The sequence below is a fragment of the Nanorana parkeri genome, unplaced genomic scaffold, assembly GCF_000935625.1.
Source record: "Nanorana parkeri isolate BGI_ZX_2015 unplaced genomic scaffold, ASM93562v1 scaffold157, whole genome shotgun sequence".
In the NCBI taxonomy this organism is placed as follows: Eukaryota; Metazoa; Chordata; class Amphibia; order Anura; family Dicroglossidae; genus Nanorana; species Nanorana parkeri.
The window spans coordinates 1,286,512-1,304,317 of record NW_017306425.1 but is presented as its reverse complement, the minus strand read 5'-3'; the positions used below and the strand labels follow the sequence as shown (position 1 = coordinate 1,304,317).

Below are 17,806 nucleotides of genomic sequence, written 5' to 3'. Positions count from 1 at the left end.
GATGCCAGTGAAAGGACCCTTTCCCACTAACTGGACCCATATTGAAATATTCTCCCAAATATTCAAAATGTGGATTTTTCCCAGTGTTCCCATAACATTAAGAACAATAACATTATAATAAATAATAAAGAAAGATTTATCAGTGGTTAGTGACTACTTGTGTCTTTGTATATAACCTTTTCATGAATAAAAAGTACTAAAAAAAAAAACAAAGTTGAATAAGGTTCTAACAGTAGTTCCCTTTCAGGTTCGGCGAGAGGGTTTGCAGTGTGCTGCAGCTCCAGTTCCATCACTGTTCTTGGTATCAGCCTCTGCTTTTAAGACGTACAGTTATAAGCCCACTGATCAGATATGTATGGATGCACACATGTACTCTCAATATAATTTCTTTTTATATTGTTCTAACACACACAATAAAATAGTTTCTCAGAGTATACTGTCTGTCTCTGTCTATCAATTCTGAGTATTTCTATATATAATATACCACAGTGCAACCCATATCAGTGAGTACCAACATCCCCATATGGAACCAAATTGGACTTTTTAGGTATACTCACAAGAATTTTTTATCTGTTAAAAAAATGTTTTTTCAAATAAAGATTCCCATTTAAACAGAACACAAATATGGCTGATTTGTAATTACCATAGCAATATATACATTGGTCTAAACCAGGGTGCCCCGAAATTTTGTTCAACACCATGAAAAGAGATTATGCTAATTCTTGAAGGCTCCGATCTGTTTAAAAAAGTACTCTTCCATCCAGGCCTGCTTCGCTTTTCACCTTCTGCCATGCTGCCATAGCTGCAGCTCCTGATATTAGGGTCCGTTCACACTGAAATCAGCAGTTACTTGTAAGTTAATGGAGGATTTGTTGACTTGCAGTTGTATCCTTTGATTTCCCTCCAATCCGTTGCTATCTGTTTTTCAACAGATGCTAACACAAGGGCACCAAAAATGAAATGGGCGTGAATGGGGCTAGTTGCACTGAAAAAAAGTAATGCATGTTCTACATGGAACTAAGTGGTGTGAACTGGTCCCATTTACACTCATTCATTTTTTGAGTTGCCTTCAATAATAAATAAACCTTTCATTGTTTTCATTAGTTGAAAAATTCATAATCCAGCTAAGAACTACCCTTGTAAACTGAGATAGATAGATAGATAGATAGATAGATAGATAGATAGATAGATAGATAGATAGATAGATAGATAGATAGATAGTGTAAGTGTAACATTATCATTGCTTGCTGGAAGCAATGCATGATGGGACATGTAGTCTTGAGAAATGAAGATTACATAACATCAAGCAGCAGGAAAAGAGACGCAAGTACATTGGTGAAAGTGATGGGCAGACAGAAGGCAGCACTCACTACATAATTTTCTCAGGCAAGCTTTAATTGAATTATCAAAAACAACTCTGGTACGTATTCTTATTACAACGATGATATTATGACAGGAGAGGACATGCTGGGACTTTACAACTTTACAACTTTTAACAAAAAGACAAAAATAACTATTGTGCAAGTTGTGATTGACATCATCACTGTTCTCTACAGAACCAGACTGCTAAAAGTCACCATATATTGTACTATGATTAATGTTTTGGACTCTCATATTATTATGTTAGATCCTAAAATTCAAACTGTTGCCCTTGGTGGTGGTGGTGGCAGCACCCAATGTAATAATAAGGTGTAGGGTGGAAATAAAGGACCTTCAGTAGCTTAGCTTGGATGATATGCATATCATTTATGTGGCATGCACACTGCTGTGAAGTGTCTGATTGTGGCTGAAATGATGAGATGGGAGGAAATCAGTGCATAAGTCTTGATGAGGAGGTGGACATGCAACTATAATGCAGCCAGAACACCACACTTTCCATAGCATTATTTCTCTCCACATTGTCAGTGATTGTATTCTTCATGGACTTGTGGGCAATAATTGTAGGCAAGGACAAGGTCATAGTTAGGCAGACCGGACACAAACCTGGTCCAGCACACTTTCTTATTCGGAGGCAGCACACAGCCACCAGTGTCATGACTGCTGAGGATCATAGATCAACATATACTTATTTAACTATAACAAAGTTACCTGTCCATCCCCTCACCAAGGATGAAACTGGACACAAACGTCTTACTGCATCTGACTTAGAGTCATGAAAGCTCAAGCTGCCAAGGTTATACTGCCAATTAAAGCCGTGACAAGTTTTTTAAAGAGGGTTGGTTGATTGTTGTACTTCTTGCTGGTCGTATTCCAAGAGGCCAGAAAGCCTGCCTTCTCCTCCTTTGGAGGCTTCCCTCTCTTCTCCTTAATGCTAATCCTCCAATAAAGTACCCCTTATGGCGGACAGGGAGGGATTAGTGTTAACCCTGTCACAACCCTGCATGATCCCAGCCATCAAGGCGCTCTCTCCTTACGGTCAAGTCACCTTCATTGTTATACAAAACTGTCCACCCCTTCAACACTTTCATCTCTTCAAACCCTCTAACATATTTTAGTGATACTGCTTATAGTTCTCAACGTCCTCATATGTGGAATTTTTTTCCACCTCATTATAAAAGTCAGAACACCACACTATCCATAGCCCGATCTTTCTTCACATTGCCAGTGATCGTATTCTTCATGGACCTGTGGACAATATGTGTAGGCAAGGACAAGGTCATAGTGAGGAAGACCAGGCAAAAACCTGGTCCATCACATTCTCTTTTTCGGAGACAGCACACAGCCACCAGTGTCATTGTAATACTACAGAAAATAAACCTGTTCACCTTTTCAACACTTTAACTTCTGCATCTCCTCTAGAAACACTTTTGATGATACTGCTTGTGGTCCTCAAGGTCCTCCTATATGGATTTTCACAGCATTATAATAGTATAATCAGTGATGAGTGAAACTTACCAACCCCATTATACCCAAGACTCTCTTTAGCTTGGCAGCACAGGGAGCAGGTCAGGTGAGCTGTTGCAGGAAGTTACAGGTTTTAAAAACAGCAACAGGTGTATTAAAAACAGTTTACACAAAGAGAGTTCTTTAAAGAGAAAGTGGGGTTTTTAAGGCACCGGATGAATGACAACTCCAAACAAGAAAAATATATAAAAAATATATTTTTATTTAATATAAATCTTAAAAAGAGAGGCTTAACGCCAGCAATAGAAGTTATTTAAATGAATCACGCCGACGCGCTTGATGCCGTTATAGCGCCCACGTGTGCCACCGACACCAATATGCGGCCTCGAGGCGGCGTTCTTGGTGGTTGGTGGCGTGGAGGCGTCTGGCAAAATTGTCTCTCCCGCGGTAGGAGCAGAGACGAGACGGCGCTCTATGTCCCAAATCATGTGTATATAAGAACATAGGGTGAATCATGTTGACTTGTTAATGAAGAGGTACTGTGTTATGTGGAAAGAGCTGTGTAGGGACCATCTATTTAGTTTAAATAACTTCTATTGCTGGCTTTAAGCCTCTCTTTTTAAGATTTATATTAAATAAAAATATATTTTTTATATATTTTTCTTGTTTGGAGTTGTCATTCATCCGGTGCCTTAAAAACCCCACTTTCTCTTTAAAGAACTCTCTTTGTGTATACCATTATTAGGGGTGTGGCACCCAATATCCAGATCCAGGTCAAAAAAATGTCTCTATTCAAGTATTAAAAACAGTTAAAGATGAACTCCAGGCAAAAAGATAAATACATGGCTGAAATACATATGAGGGAGCTGCTTTACCTGCCAAAGGATTTGCATTCGTGTCCATCCAGTCCTGAGATTTAAACAATCCTGCCAGATGACACAGCCAAGTTGGTGAATTCACTTTTCTCTACTGCGATGCAAGAAATGCATCTTGGTCACCTCTCTGCCCCAGCCTGTGATTGGACAATGAAGGAGCAACAGCAGACTGATCTGCTCTCTAGAGAGTCAAGTCTCTACTCTCTCTTCTGTCAGCATGTACTATGTCAGCACATGTGCATGCAGAAAAAAGCCTCATTGGCTCAGAGTACTGACCATCGTTCCCTCCCAGGCTGTAGAAGAAGCTGACATCAAGTCAAATTCTGGTATTTAGATTTGTTGCATTTGAGTTTATGTCTCATAAATAAGCAACATTTGAAATTGATATAGGGTAACTTCATAATCCTTCCAAATAAAATAGAATATAAAATCAAAATAACTGTGTTAAAATAAAATGGATAGAATTATTAATTAAATCAGTCTGGGAGGACTACAGCTATGTACTAAAAAGAAACTAACAGACTGGTAGTTTTTAGATCTGTTCATCACCATGTAAAGCAAGGTAATATTAGTTTAGATGGGAGACCACTGAGCCTCCTAATTAATATATTTTAGAACGTTTCATAGAAGAAAGGAAGAGACTATAGATACACTAAGGCAAATGGACATTCTGATGATGACAACAAGTGGAACAAGGGACCTGGTTGGCAAACCATTCATTACAACATAAATTTTCCCATAAGATTGTATATGCATTTATTTATGCATGTTTTTTTCATGAAAAGAATCCCTTGTGTAGGTATCCAAAAGGCCTGCAACTGCTATTTTCATCAGCCTCAAATTCAGAACCGTCACTCAAGTAATACTCTGTAGCAGTGGTTCCCAACCTCTTTTTACTTGTGTATACCTTGGCAATCTATTTGTATTATCTGTACCGCTCACTGGGCAGGAGGAGGGAATAATAGTGAATCATGTAGTGTGCTGTGCCTAAAGGTAAGTGTGGCCTGTGACGTACGCCTGGCCCAAACCCGCTGTACGTCATCTTTGTTAGCCCTTTAGGGGGTGTCACAGAGCTGGCTCCTAGGGCAGGGCTGGGGAGGGAGAGCAGGAGGAGTGACAAACCTTTATTTTACACCATCGCTGCCCAATTCCAAATTATGAAATGGAGCTGATATTGTAACTCAGGTTTATGACATTCGGGTGAATGCTGGGTCACCTGGGTCATTACCTCTACCAGACCTTCTTGTGTTTATCAACTTGTCCACTGGTGACAGACAAATGCCTGGTGACATGCCTTTAATTAGGGACAGCTATAAAAGGTTTACAGGGATATTTGGGACTCTCACTAGGGCTGGGGGGACAATAAAGATCACAGGCCAGATAAGCAGATATCTGTTCTTGGAACGTGGAAGGCCTGGCAAATGACTAAATGAAGGCCTGCATTTTCTCTGAATTGGGGGACAAGAGAATGCTATTTTTTTATTAGCAGACTCAAACACCACTATCATCACATGGTCAAATTGCACAAACAGTAGGAAGAGCCACTGTTTTGGTGTCAGTGGAATGAAGGATGGAGCTGGGAGGCTAGGATGGGGGGCTATATGGGGTATGCCATATTGCAGTGGTGTGTCCAGTGTTATCTTGGGGTCTCTTTGGGGTGATGTCTGTGACACTGGATTCTAGATTCCTTGAACGCTGCTCTCAGTTGACAGGGGTATCACAAAGGTTCTCGGTAGAAATCTGTAGAAATATTAGAAGAATGAGATCCAGTAATTGGTTTATTTAACATAATAAATGAGTGGAAAGTCAACATACTTCAGGGGCTGTCACACTGGCACACAACTGTTATGTTATCTATTCATTCTACACAAGTGCAGTCCAGTATACATTTGGACTGATTTTTAAAGTGACATTAAAGTCAAAAAAGAAATTCCCTCCCCCCATGTTAACACTTACCTTAAATGATGTCTCTTATTCCGATCTTCTTCTTCTTTCCTGATGTGTCCCAGTGGTGCGGCGGCTCTCCGATCCAGCGCTGACTGCTCTGTCCCCCCGATCCAGCGGTGTCTGCATTTTCATTTCAGCATAACAGCTGCTTCATCTCTGGAATATGGGGTTGTGGTTTTCAAGTGTTTACAATCTTTCAGATCTGTTGTGGTTGCTAATTGAACCACTCAATTCTAACATATTACTGCTAGATAAAAAAAATCAGGTGTCACAAATGAAATAACCAAAAAAAATCCTTTTTTTTACATGTTAAAAACAGATTGGGGGACTCCTGCTATATTAAAGCCAAGAAATAATGTAAAAGTTAATAAATGTATTATACATGCAAAATATGTAATGCCAGAATACGGTGTGGCTGATGCTGTCCATGAAGATTGTACAGTTCCCTAACACCACATACAGCATCAAGACATCTCTCAAGCATGTATTAGAAAGGCATGATGTATTTCCCATGTCTCCCACAAAGTCACGTAAAAAGGACGACTCTCTTGCCATGATATTTTAAGACTTTTTTCCCATTTATATTTTTGCCCCACGGTAGTGCCCAGCTCCCCATGTTTAACAATCCCTTGCCTATTAGCCTTGAAATTGCCAGAAGTGATTTACAATGACTTCAATGAGCCGTCCATGTATTCAACCCAGATGTATATCGCTAATAACAGGCTGCATGTTTTTTCACTGGGCATATTTCCTAATTGTTGCCGCCTGCAATAGTTTTTTCCAAAGGCCTTTTTTAAAAAGAGGGAATTCCATGAAAATGAAAGGTCAACTTAATTAAAAGCCACCCAATCCCCAAATTCAAATTGAATGTGAAGGCAATATTTCTAAAAACAAACAAACACTTAGGTCAGCCATGATTTGTGGCACTTCCAGGAGGTGCAGATGATGTCACCATGCCTCAATGCTGCCCCCTGGGATAGCTGGTAGCTCAAAATCCTACGAGAATACATTCCTGCAATGGGCTGGAGTTTTAGTGTCCATTCGCACTAAAGTGTTGTGCTAAGCGCACATTACTGTGCATCTAGTATTTAACAATGTGCCGTGTCATCGGCACTGCAAGATTCTGCTTACCTGTGTATGACCGCAGCTTATGGTTCTGACTGCGGTTCCGGCTATCGATCTGACACCTTTCACTCCTGTTGCCTTACAGCTACAAATCTGGTCTCTGTCTACCAGTTACGCATCATCCATTGGCTACAGCATCCAGGAGTTTCAGTGGTCCTCCCAGTCCTGCAGACTCAATCATCTGTTCCATGCTCTCAAGCATTCTTAATGACTACATCCTGTCTTCAGCACCAGCTCCTATGCCACTCTACATCTGTACATTCTCTGTAGAATCCAGAAATGTGGGACAAGAGGGGCATGAGTAGCCCCCTTCTCAGCTTGGTATCCATCCAGTTCTATGATACTTTGTTAGGAAAATAAGGCTAAAGTAAGATTAAGGGTTACTGTCAGAGTTAGAGTTACACTTACTGTTGGCTTAGACGAGTATCCATTAGAATTATGTTGAGAGGGTTACAGCCTCTACCGACTACACTGCCTACCTTTTTCTCCCTTTCCCCCCACTCTATTCTTCTCTATTTCTCCTTTTACTCTCCACGTTAGTCCTTTGTCCTGTATGTCTTGTACATTGTCTAACCTCACTTTTATTGCGCATCATACCACTGGTTGCCTCTAATATAACCTCAGGTTCTCTTAGATTTCTTAGAATGTTATATTATGGTTAGGGATGCATATTAACTCTTCATTGACAATACCAATACAAAACAGATTCTCCTTCCTTATTTTGCCCTTACGATAATATACTTTCTTATGACTATTTGGCTTGGAGCCCCTATTCTTTTAATATGCTGATCTCTCCTTCCCGCATTGTTATAAGACCTGGTATGTACGGTAACAACTTTGGGCTAGAATTGTAATACCCCACCATTAATGTTGTTCTTCTGATCTATGTATTGTTTTTTTTTTGAAACATTTATAAAAAACTTTTGACATTTAGAGTTATGTTGAGGGTAAGTGTTAAAGATAGGGATAGCGTTAGGGCTAGCCCTAGGGTTAAGGTTATTACTAGGGTTAGAATTAAAGTTTGAAGTAGGATTAGGATTAGCATTAGGGCTAGCCCTAGGGTTAAGGTTCCTACTAGGGTTGGAATTAAAGTTAGAGGTAGGGTTAGCATTAGGGCTAGCCCTAGGGTTAAGGTTACTACTAGGGTTAGAATTCAACTTAGAGGTAGGGTTAGCGTTAGCATCAGGGCTAGCCCTAGGGTTAAGGTTGCTACTAGGGTTAGAATTAAACATAAACATAAAGGTATGGTTAGCCTTAGGGTTAGCATCAGGGCTAGCCCTAGTGTTAAGGTTGCTACTAGGGTTAGGATTAAACTTAGAGTTAGGGTTAGCGCTAACGGTAGCCATGTTTAAGGTTAGTCCTGTTAATTGTTTTCACATAAGCAGTCCACAAGGTAAGATTTGAGGCCAGTTTTAACAAAAGTTGGGAGAAGGTGAAATCAGATCAGGTTCAGTGATTTTATGATTTATAGGATTAACATTCTGAAGTATGATTCACGTCTTTATCTTCTGGGTTAGTAATTCTAGTCACCTTGTTCCATAATCATATTTTCTCATTTTTAATTGTATACTAATTTTCCATGTCACATCTACACCCTGCTTATATTTGTTTTTGTATTTTTTTTATCAACATGGCTATGAAATGAAAGGGTCAGAAGAGTGGAATATTAAACCAATCCTATTTAACAAACACGTATCACCCTCACAAAGGGTTTACTCACTGATAACGTCAGCTGGAATTCTGTGACTTATCTCAGGCCATTGTGCAGTGGTTTTGGCTAGAGCATATAAATGAGCAGAACACCACCACATAATACAGAACCCTCAATATTTCCTACGTAAGAAAAGCACAGTGGCAATGGGGACAATGGTAAGTGGCTAACATGCATATATATTTGTATTTCTTTCACCCACTTTACATTCAGTAAGTCAGCAAACTGACTAAATTATTACACAAGAAAGAGGTTTGTATAACATTTTTAATTGTATTGTATTTAATACAAATTAACGAGTCAGTCTTAAAATCTGAAATATTAGTGGATGCTGAAAGTTTGAAAAAAAATCTTCTGGTACACTGGATTGTTTGCACTGGAGTTGCTTTTCTACCCTATACAAGTCAATCTTAATACAAAAGCAGCCCAAAGCAACTCAAAAACAAATTAAAGCAACTCAGAAGTAAGTCAAAGCAGCCCAGAGACACTTTGCTTCTGAGTCTGTGTACACGAGTCTCTTAAGAAATCAAACAAATATTTATAAAGGTTCCCTGTGTCTTCCACAGTGGATTTTTATTTTGCATTAAAATGTATGTATATCCAAAACTTTTTTTTAGATTTGGAAAGAATAAGGAAGGACTAGAACCGCTGTCAAGTTTTAATTGCCGTCTATGTCCCCAGTAGGTAGTTTTACCTTCTGTGTTTGTCCTGGTCACCACTGTAACCCAGACAGAAAGTGATGTGAAATCCATGTGTCATCAGAACAAGACAGTCATTTCCTGTTGTATCTCTGGGACAGGAAGTGAGAACAAATTGCCCAAACTGGACACAGAAAGCAAGAAAAATTGAAAGACTGGGGTTTTAACCATTCCCGACCTTATCTAAAACAAAATGTTTTGACTATGCATACATTTAGAGGAATAATTCTAAAGAGCGAGAGTATTGCTCTACAATATGTGCAGCAGACGGTGGAACCAGGAACTCACCACTGGAGCCCCCCTAGATTAGAAGAAAAACTTCAAGTGACATAAAACCCAGGAGTTAAATCTTAAAAATGCATTTGAGTACCCTTAAAATTAACAAAAATGTCTCTTATTTGTGTATCACTCGGCTGTAGATCCTCAAATCATCTCTGAATTAGTGCCGACACTGTCCTTCCTTCTGGAGGTTGGCTACTTTTGTTCCCCATAGTGCCTGTGTGTGTTGTAAAGTAGCCACCGCTGCAAGTTCACTTCTGTGATGGACTACAATCTTAATAAAAATGAGTAAACTAAACATGACATTATAGCCCATCATGGGAGTGGCCTTGGAGCGGTGACTACTTTACAACACCCACAGGGACAATGGGGAAGAAAAGTAGCCCCCTCCAGAAGGAAGGACAGTGTCAGCACCAATTCAGAGATGATTGGAGGAACTGCAGCCCAGTGATACACAAATTAGATACATTTTTGTTAATAGTTAAGGGTGCTTGAATACATTTTTATGGTTCAACTCCTGAGCTTTGTGTCACTTTAAGTGTGCACATATTTAATGGATCAGTTAATTAATTTATCCCATGCTCTTCCAGCTGGCTCAGAATATGATAACGTCACACATAAACTGTGCTCAGTCTTTACTTGGCCCATGTACGGTAACTCTAAATCTGGATTAACTTATCAAGTTAATGAACTGCACATATACTTGCTTGAATATTAATTCTTACAAAGACAGAATACTTTTGTTAAATTGTTTCTTTAATTGCTTATTCCATAGCTCCTGCTTCTTGGACTTCTGGCAGTCTTCGTAAATCCATTGCAGGGAGATGAGGTAAGAAAATGCAAACACCTTCACCCTCCATGAATAGGGCTGTGCAAAATGACTTATACAGAAAACAATGTGTTTTCAATAAAATGACAATTATAATGGGAAAATTGCTGTATTGTTTGTTACATTACACCCATACAACTTTGAAAAATGCGAAAAATAAAAAGAGGATTCTTTTATTTTTATTTTAGTGGAGTTGATTAATATGTTTCTATTGTCACATTCTGCTCTATTGCCATGTCATCACCAGTTCTAACTTTTTAATTGTAACATTTTTTTTTTAAATGAAGCAAAAATAATACATCCTTGTGCCAATTCTTTTTACAGAGTAAGTAGAATTTTGACACTTCCATGGAGTCGGATCCTCCTTTCTGCTAAGCCACCCACTGATACTGGCTGCTTAAGCTGCATGCACTGCAAGCTGTAATGAAAGTTCTCTTATCACATAGCCCTGACTGCTCCAGAGAGACTTTACCCAGAGATGTCAGGTGCTCATGATAACAAATCTTTCATTACAACTAAGGTGCTGATTTATAACCAGTTCACCCAGTGTATAGATAAGCAAACATCGTTCACAGCCCATTACAGCCACTAGATGGAGCTAAGGGGCATATGAGTTTCCTATACTCCTTGACTCCTAGTGGCAGTAACGCTCTGTCAATGTAATTTGTTCAGTTATATGCTGGGCAAACGAGTTATAAGTCAAAGCTATATGTTAGGAGCCAGACAAGTGACTCTGCAGCTGTGTGTAGATTTATAATAGCAGGGAGACTTGCAGACTGGATTTAATGAATCTCCACTCCAAGCTCATTCCCGTCATAGACTATAACTTCAATACAAATTAGTAAACTAAAAATTAGATTGTAGTCCATCACAGGAGTGAGCTTGGAGTGGTGGCTACTTTACAACACATACAGGGACCATGGTGAACAAGAGTAGCCACCCTCCAGAAGGAAGGACAGTATCAGCACAAATTCAGAGATGATTTTACAATCTACAGTCGAGTGCTGCACAAATTAGATACATTTTTGGTTAATAGAGATAGGGTATTTGAATGTATTTTTAAGATTTAACTCCTGAGTTGAGTGTTACTTTAACAGCAAGACATTGACACAAATCATATTCTACATCTGTTCGGAGTCATATTATATTGTTTCACAATTGTTTCTTACAGTCCTTCCAATATGTGAACAATGGCTACAATGGAGAGACTGTCTACCATACTGTTAACATCAACGAGCAAGTCAAGGTCGCTGTGTTCAATGTCTATTCTGGACGAGAAACATCCAACGCCGTCTTTGATTACAGCCAGGTAAGAGCCACAATATAGTTTAGTAACATAGACATCGTGAATATAGTTTGTAAGCATTATTCTAATAAGAAGGAACATTTGCTCAAGAAGACCGCAGTCTGCCATTAGGACATATTGGGTCTGGGCAGAGCCGTATCTAGCTCCTTTTGCGCCCAAGGCAAGAACAGAGAATTGTGCCGCCCCACAATAGACGTGTTATGCCACCCGACGCCGCGCATGCACGGCGTCATGTGACAACATATGCCCCGCCTCCAGGATTGCGCTGGTGGCCAAATCCAAAATAGCATAAAAATGTTAACAAAAACATGAAAACATTTTTAGTTTCCGTTTATGTAGTTCGAAACAAATTTTTAGTCTTTGCATATGTCTAATAATATGTGTGCATAAGTGTGTGTGAGGGGTGTTTTTGTATTTTTATTATTTGTTATTATTGTTATTATTATTTTTTTTACTGTCGTTGGGCTTCAGGGAACTATCAGGGGTCTAAACAGAAAGAAATAGAAAAAGAGATTGAGAACACAGAGTCCCCTGCCCGTACAGGTGGGGGAGAGTAGCGGGATCCTAGGAGAAGCTGGAGCCTTGCCACTCCTCTTCTCCCTGTCGAGTCATGGCTGTGTTGGCCACCTGGTGCCCTTGTGGCCAATGGCGCCCCTGTTGCCAATGGGGCCCTGTGCTCGCCCTGGCAAACGGGGCAAGGGGGCGCAGCCAGGCCGCCCCTGGCTATGCCCCTCTCAGCTGCGCCTGAGGCGAGTGCCTCACTCGCCCCATGGTAGCTGCAGCCCTGGGTCTGGGTAGGAGAGCCCATTAGGGGTTAGTACTCTTATGAGTATTGCATTAGCGGTCAGGTCTATTTAATGCCAAGAGAAACAAAGTTGACTTGACTTGAACAGTTCGCTCAGCGTACACCTGTGCTCCACCTGTCATAGCTGAATCCAGATGGGTGCAAAGTGAAAATAAATATTACTTTGCATTCAGTTTTAATGACAAAAAAAATAGATTTTTTTTTAATTATTTTAAAAGGAATAAGGTCGGTCTGAAGCACATTTCCTAACCAATGTAAAAGAGACCCGGTCACAAATTTAAAACATCGCTGTGAAAGCATGGAACACTAATGTATTTCAAATGCTTACTTGTTTTTTTACTTTTCATAAATGTTTTCTTTATTATTTCTCATTTATTTCCAGAAGAGCTAATTCCCCACCCCCCATCCTCGCATGTCATGGCCCTCTCTTCTTCTAAAGGTCTAATTACTTTCTGTGCAGGCCCAGCTCCTCCGCTCCTCCCTACATAACCTTTTATATAGCTGCTGGGGAAGGAGTGAAGGGGAATTCTATAGAGTATCACTTAAGTGACAGCTCTGAATCTGCCAGGGCTGCTGATATCATTTCCAAGATACTTTAAGGGCCCATTTACACCAGATGCTGCGTTAATTTCACTGTATCCGGTGTGTGTACGGTGGTGTGAACTGAGTCCATCCATGACCAGGCAAATTGTCTGGTCTTGCATTGGGGCTGCACTGGAAACCACAGCCAGAGCAGCTCCAACACAGGGAGCTATAAACCCAACATTACGTCTAGGCATGCATTCATTAAAAACTATTCATTATTGCAGGGGTAGGCAACCTTGGTGAACCAGCTGTGGTAAAACTACCAGCCCCATGAGGCACTGCAAGACTCTGACAGCCACATGCAGGACTACCAGAGGCATGATATGATTTGTAGTTAAACCACAGGTAGAGTGCAAAGGTTCCCTACCTCCACATTAATACATACTTAAAAAATACTAGCACAAGTACCTGAAAATGTCTTTAGACTGAGCGTTTTGTAATTATCTGCACAACAAAGCAGCACATACTGGAAGAGAGAACTCTGAACCAATAAGGGTTCCATTGCCTTGCACAGAGCAATCTGAACATACTTATGGAAGGTGAGAGCAGAGGGCTGACCTTTTCAGCCTGGTACTGCTCCTTCATTGGCCAGGCATCTGATTGGGGAAGGTTGGTGACCAAGTTGTATTTCTTAAATGAAGTGGAGAAAAAGTCTGGCAGGGATGTCAAGCAACCACAAGACTGGCTGAACAAAATGACAAATCCTTTGACTGATTAAACAGTTCACATGTATCTATCCTGCGTATTTAGCTACCATTCTAATTCTAGATCATTCTAATAATTTTGCTATTAATTTATTAACTAGAGTGAAGACTTCCATGACTCTTGCATTTAGGTGTGTTCAGACATGTAGACATGTTTTCTAAATGTATGAGTGAAAGAAAAACCTATACTGAGAGAAATATGTCGGCTGTGGTTGCTGATGTCTTCTCCTGAAAATGCTAAATCTCTATCACGTTGATGCTTTGACTTCAATAATTTAAGTCGCTGACCCAGAACAAATTTTCACCTGGATCATGATTGTTCTGGGTTTGTCACTTACAAGTTTATTTATCCAGACACAGCCAGGCAACTAGCATCTTCACAGGTGGGCCAGCAATGGCAGACCAGGTATTTCTCTTATGACAGGGGCACTTTGTCTGGATGTGACATAGACATAATAATAATCAAACATGTTTCATCTTCCACCAGAACATAGTGGCTTACCACATGCCTTACAGAGGTGTCTGTGTACTCGCACACATGGATATTAACACTTTCCCTGGACTGGGCCTCTTGGAGGAGCTGATTCATACAAAGAGGGTAAGTGTGTGTGGAATATAAACCAAACTCCATCTAATGACATAGGGCAGGGCTCAAAATTTCAAGTCCTGAGCTACTAGCCAGGCCTTAAGAGTTACTCGCCACCAGTCGCCCCACCTGACCCCTACCGTGCCCCGCCCTTAACTCCGCTAGGTCAGTGGTGTGACACAGAGAACAGAGATCAGTAACAATGCAGAGTGCAGAGGCCAGTGGTGTGATGCAGAGTACAGAGGCCTACTGCCAGTGGGGCCAACTTGCAAGATACTGAAGCTTGGCCCAGCGGGAGATTCCTCCATCCAACAGTTTAGCATAGATGGAGGAATCTGTTGCACTTCTTCCATCTGACTATAGAAAATCTGCAGATAATCTATAGGTGTATGGGCAGCTTTCGTGTTCTTATGATTCGACCCTTTGATCCTTCTCACAGGACAGATTAATCACAGAATTGTCAGCACTTAAGTTGTTAAACCTTTTTTGTAATTTAAAACTGCTGATTACCTGGCAATGGTAGCATTCATGGTAGTCTTCCAGAACTTGCTTACCTGAGCAGTCTTCCAGCAACTTGCTTGCTTCAACTTCGGGCCTGTCTGTCGGCGGCTGTCATCCCCCCAACGCCTGCTCCTCCTTACTTCTTCTTCTCCCCGCGTCCCTGTGCCGATCATGGATGTAGGCGGGCGGTGATAGACACCCGAATGCTTGTTTGTAAACAGCCATAGCTGGCTGTTTACATCTCAAGTTGATTTCCCGCTAGGCAGCGGGCACAGGCAGGGCGAGAAGGGACGTTTAAAAACACCCACCTGCATCTAAGAAGCCGCTGTCCTGCTGTTTATTTACAACGGCCGGACAGCAAGTGGTTAAATAGTAGATGCCTTGGAGATTATTTTTTTTTTACTCAAGGAGTAAAGCATGTTCACTTTGCAAGAGAATTTTCATGCTAAAAGAGAATTGTATCCTTAGTTTAGTGAATGTGGTGAAAATCCACTTTGCAAATGGGTGGCATAGTGGTTACTTAGCACTTCTGCCTTGCAGCACTGGGGTGCCTGATTGGAATCCTGGTCTGGATACTATTTGCAAGGAGTTTCCATGTTCTCTCTGTGCTTGCGTGCGTTTCCTCCCATGCTCCAAAGACATGCTGGAAGGTAAATTGGCCCTGTATGTGTGCATGTAAGATAGTGACCTTAGATCATAACCTGCTTGAGTTCAGGGACTGATGTGACTGTGCAGTATGTAAAGCGCTGCGTAACATTGTTGGCCCTATATAAATACCTGCAATAAAGAATTCCCAATCCCGTTGAAAATGAAAAAAATTGAATTTTGCTTGTACATGATTGGATGATAGAAGTCAGCAGGACTTCCCCACATGCTAAGCAAAGTAAAAATTCCCTTGCAAAGTGAACATGCTCTACTCTTTTAGTTAATCATCCCACTGTATCGGTCTGCCCTACAACATCATCATGTTAACTCATACTGTATAAGACAGATTTGTTAACAATTCTCAACAGGCATAAAGCCATCGCTTGATCACACCAGATTTTGTGGGTTGTGTCTAATGAAATAAATAATTACAATTGAAATATATTCCCTTTTCCATTGCAGGAGAAGAAGAAGGAGCTGGAGGATCTTAAAAAACATTACTTTGTCACTAACCAGCAAGTAAATGACCTTGCCCAGTATGGAAGTGCTGTTCAAGGACTGTGCTGGGGAATACCAACCTACTGGGCTCGTGAGTACGCTGGTAAGTAGCCCATCATTCCAGAATTATCTACTGATTATATTATTCCATAGATCAATGGAAATAAGATTAATTCACCCCAAAATAAGAAGACATCTCACCTTTAAAAGTTGTCACTAGACAAGGGGGCCAATCCCAACCCTGAAAAACAACTCCACACCATTATCCCACCTCCACGAAACTTTACACTTGGCACAATGCAGTCAGACAAGTACCGTTCCCCTGGCAACTGGCAAACCCAGGCACGTCCATCGGATTGCAAGACAGAAAAGCATGATTCGTCACTCCAGAGGACCCGTCTCCACTCCTCTAGAGTCCAGTGGCGGCGTGCTTTACACCGCTGCATCAGACTCTTTGCATTGCACTTGGTGATGTCAGGCTTGGATGCAGCTGCTCGTCCATGGAAACCTATTCCATGAAGCTCTCTGCACACTGTTGTTGTGCCAATCCGGTGGCCACATGAAGTTTGGAGGTCTATAGTTATTGACTCTGCAGACAGTTGGCGACTTCTGCGCACTGTGCACTTCAGCATGCGCTGACCTCGCTCTGTCATTTTACGTGCCTACCACTTCGTGGCTGAGTTGTTATGTTGTTCCCAGTTGCTTCCACTTTGTTATAATACCACTAACAGGTGACCGTGGAATATTTAGTAGCAAGGAAATGTCACGGATGAACGTATTCCACAGGTGACAACCTATCACGGTAGCACGCATGAATTCACTGAGCTCCTGAGAGCGACCCATTCTTTCACAAATTTTTGTAAAAGCGCCTGCATGCCGAGGTGCTGGATTTTATACACCTGTGGCCATGGAGGTGATTGGAACACCTGAATCCAATGATTTGGAGGGGTGTCCCAATACTTTTGACAATATAGTTCATATATATACATACATATACCTATACACATATTCACACATATACACATAACAGAGACAGATTAAGGCAGAAGGGGCCCTAGACAAGGTTGCAGCTTTGATCCCATCTCTTTGACTGATATAGGTAAGGATTGCAATAAGCACGGAGAAATTGCTCCATTTGCATAATCTGTTCTGGCATGAACATAATCAACTGTGCTATGCTGCTGGGTTGCAGTAAGGGCATGAGGGTTGTAGCTGGGCTCCATGTAGATCCTTCCTAGGTTGCTTTGTGGATGATCTGGCTCTGACATATGCTGATAAACATTTTTTTTAATATTAATTTTAATAAATGTGCTTTACTGTTACAGCTCCACCCCAAAGGCAAGGTGAGGGAGCTCAAGGATGTGCTGGAATCCATTTCCTTTTCATCCATGTTGGGCTATGTGCAGGATTCCACCTCTTCTAACCTTTTCAGCATCTGCCATCATTCTGCTGCCGTTCACACTCAATACCTCTCAGCAATGCAGTGATGACTTTCCACTTCCCGCATTTGATGAGCCACTTGAAACCCATTCTTCATCATTTTACTACAACTAGAGACAGCGGGAAATCTCAGATGGCTGAATAAATTCCCAGAATTAAAGAAGTTGCTTTTACACTTCAATAAAATGTATTTACAACCAATGAAATGTTTTTATGGTATTCTTATTGCAATACACCTTCTCCTTATTTCTGAGAGCAAGTGTTCTTTGGAAGGTTGGTGAGTCAGTTTAAAAAGCATCCTGGGCCAAACAAAAAGTTCAGTAATAAATATAGAAGGTGGTGCGTCATTTACTTGAGACTGCTGTTAATTTTTTTGATGGGCATATTAGGAGCAGAAATAATGTAGAACAATATTTGGACCTTTAGCT

At 40.8% G+C, this 17,806-nt stretch overlaps 1 protein-coding gene across 1 annotated transcript; it reads left to right on the top strand.

Annotated features, from left to right (window-relative positions):
- Positions 1–8,648: 8,648 nt before the first annotated feature.
- On the top strand, positions 8,649–17,467 carry LOC108785351 (gastrokine-1-like). The gene is made up of 6 exons (XM_018554405.1): positions 8,649–8,660; positions 10,255–10,308; positions 11,480–11,617; positions 14,196–14,306; positions 15,903–16,041; positions 17,264–17,467. Exons 1-6 carry the CDS (start codon positions 8,649–8,651, stop codon positions 17,359–17,361), a joined length of 552 nt encoding a protein of 183 aa, XP_018409907.1. The 3' UTR covers positions 17,362–17,467.
- The last annotated feature ends 339 nt before the right edge of the window (positions 17,468–17,806 follow it).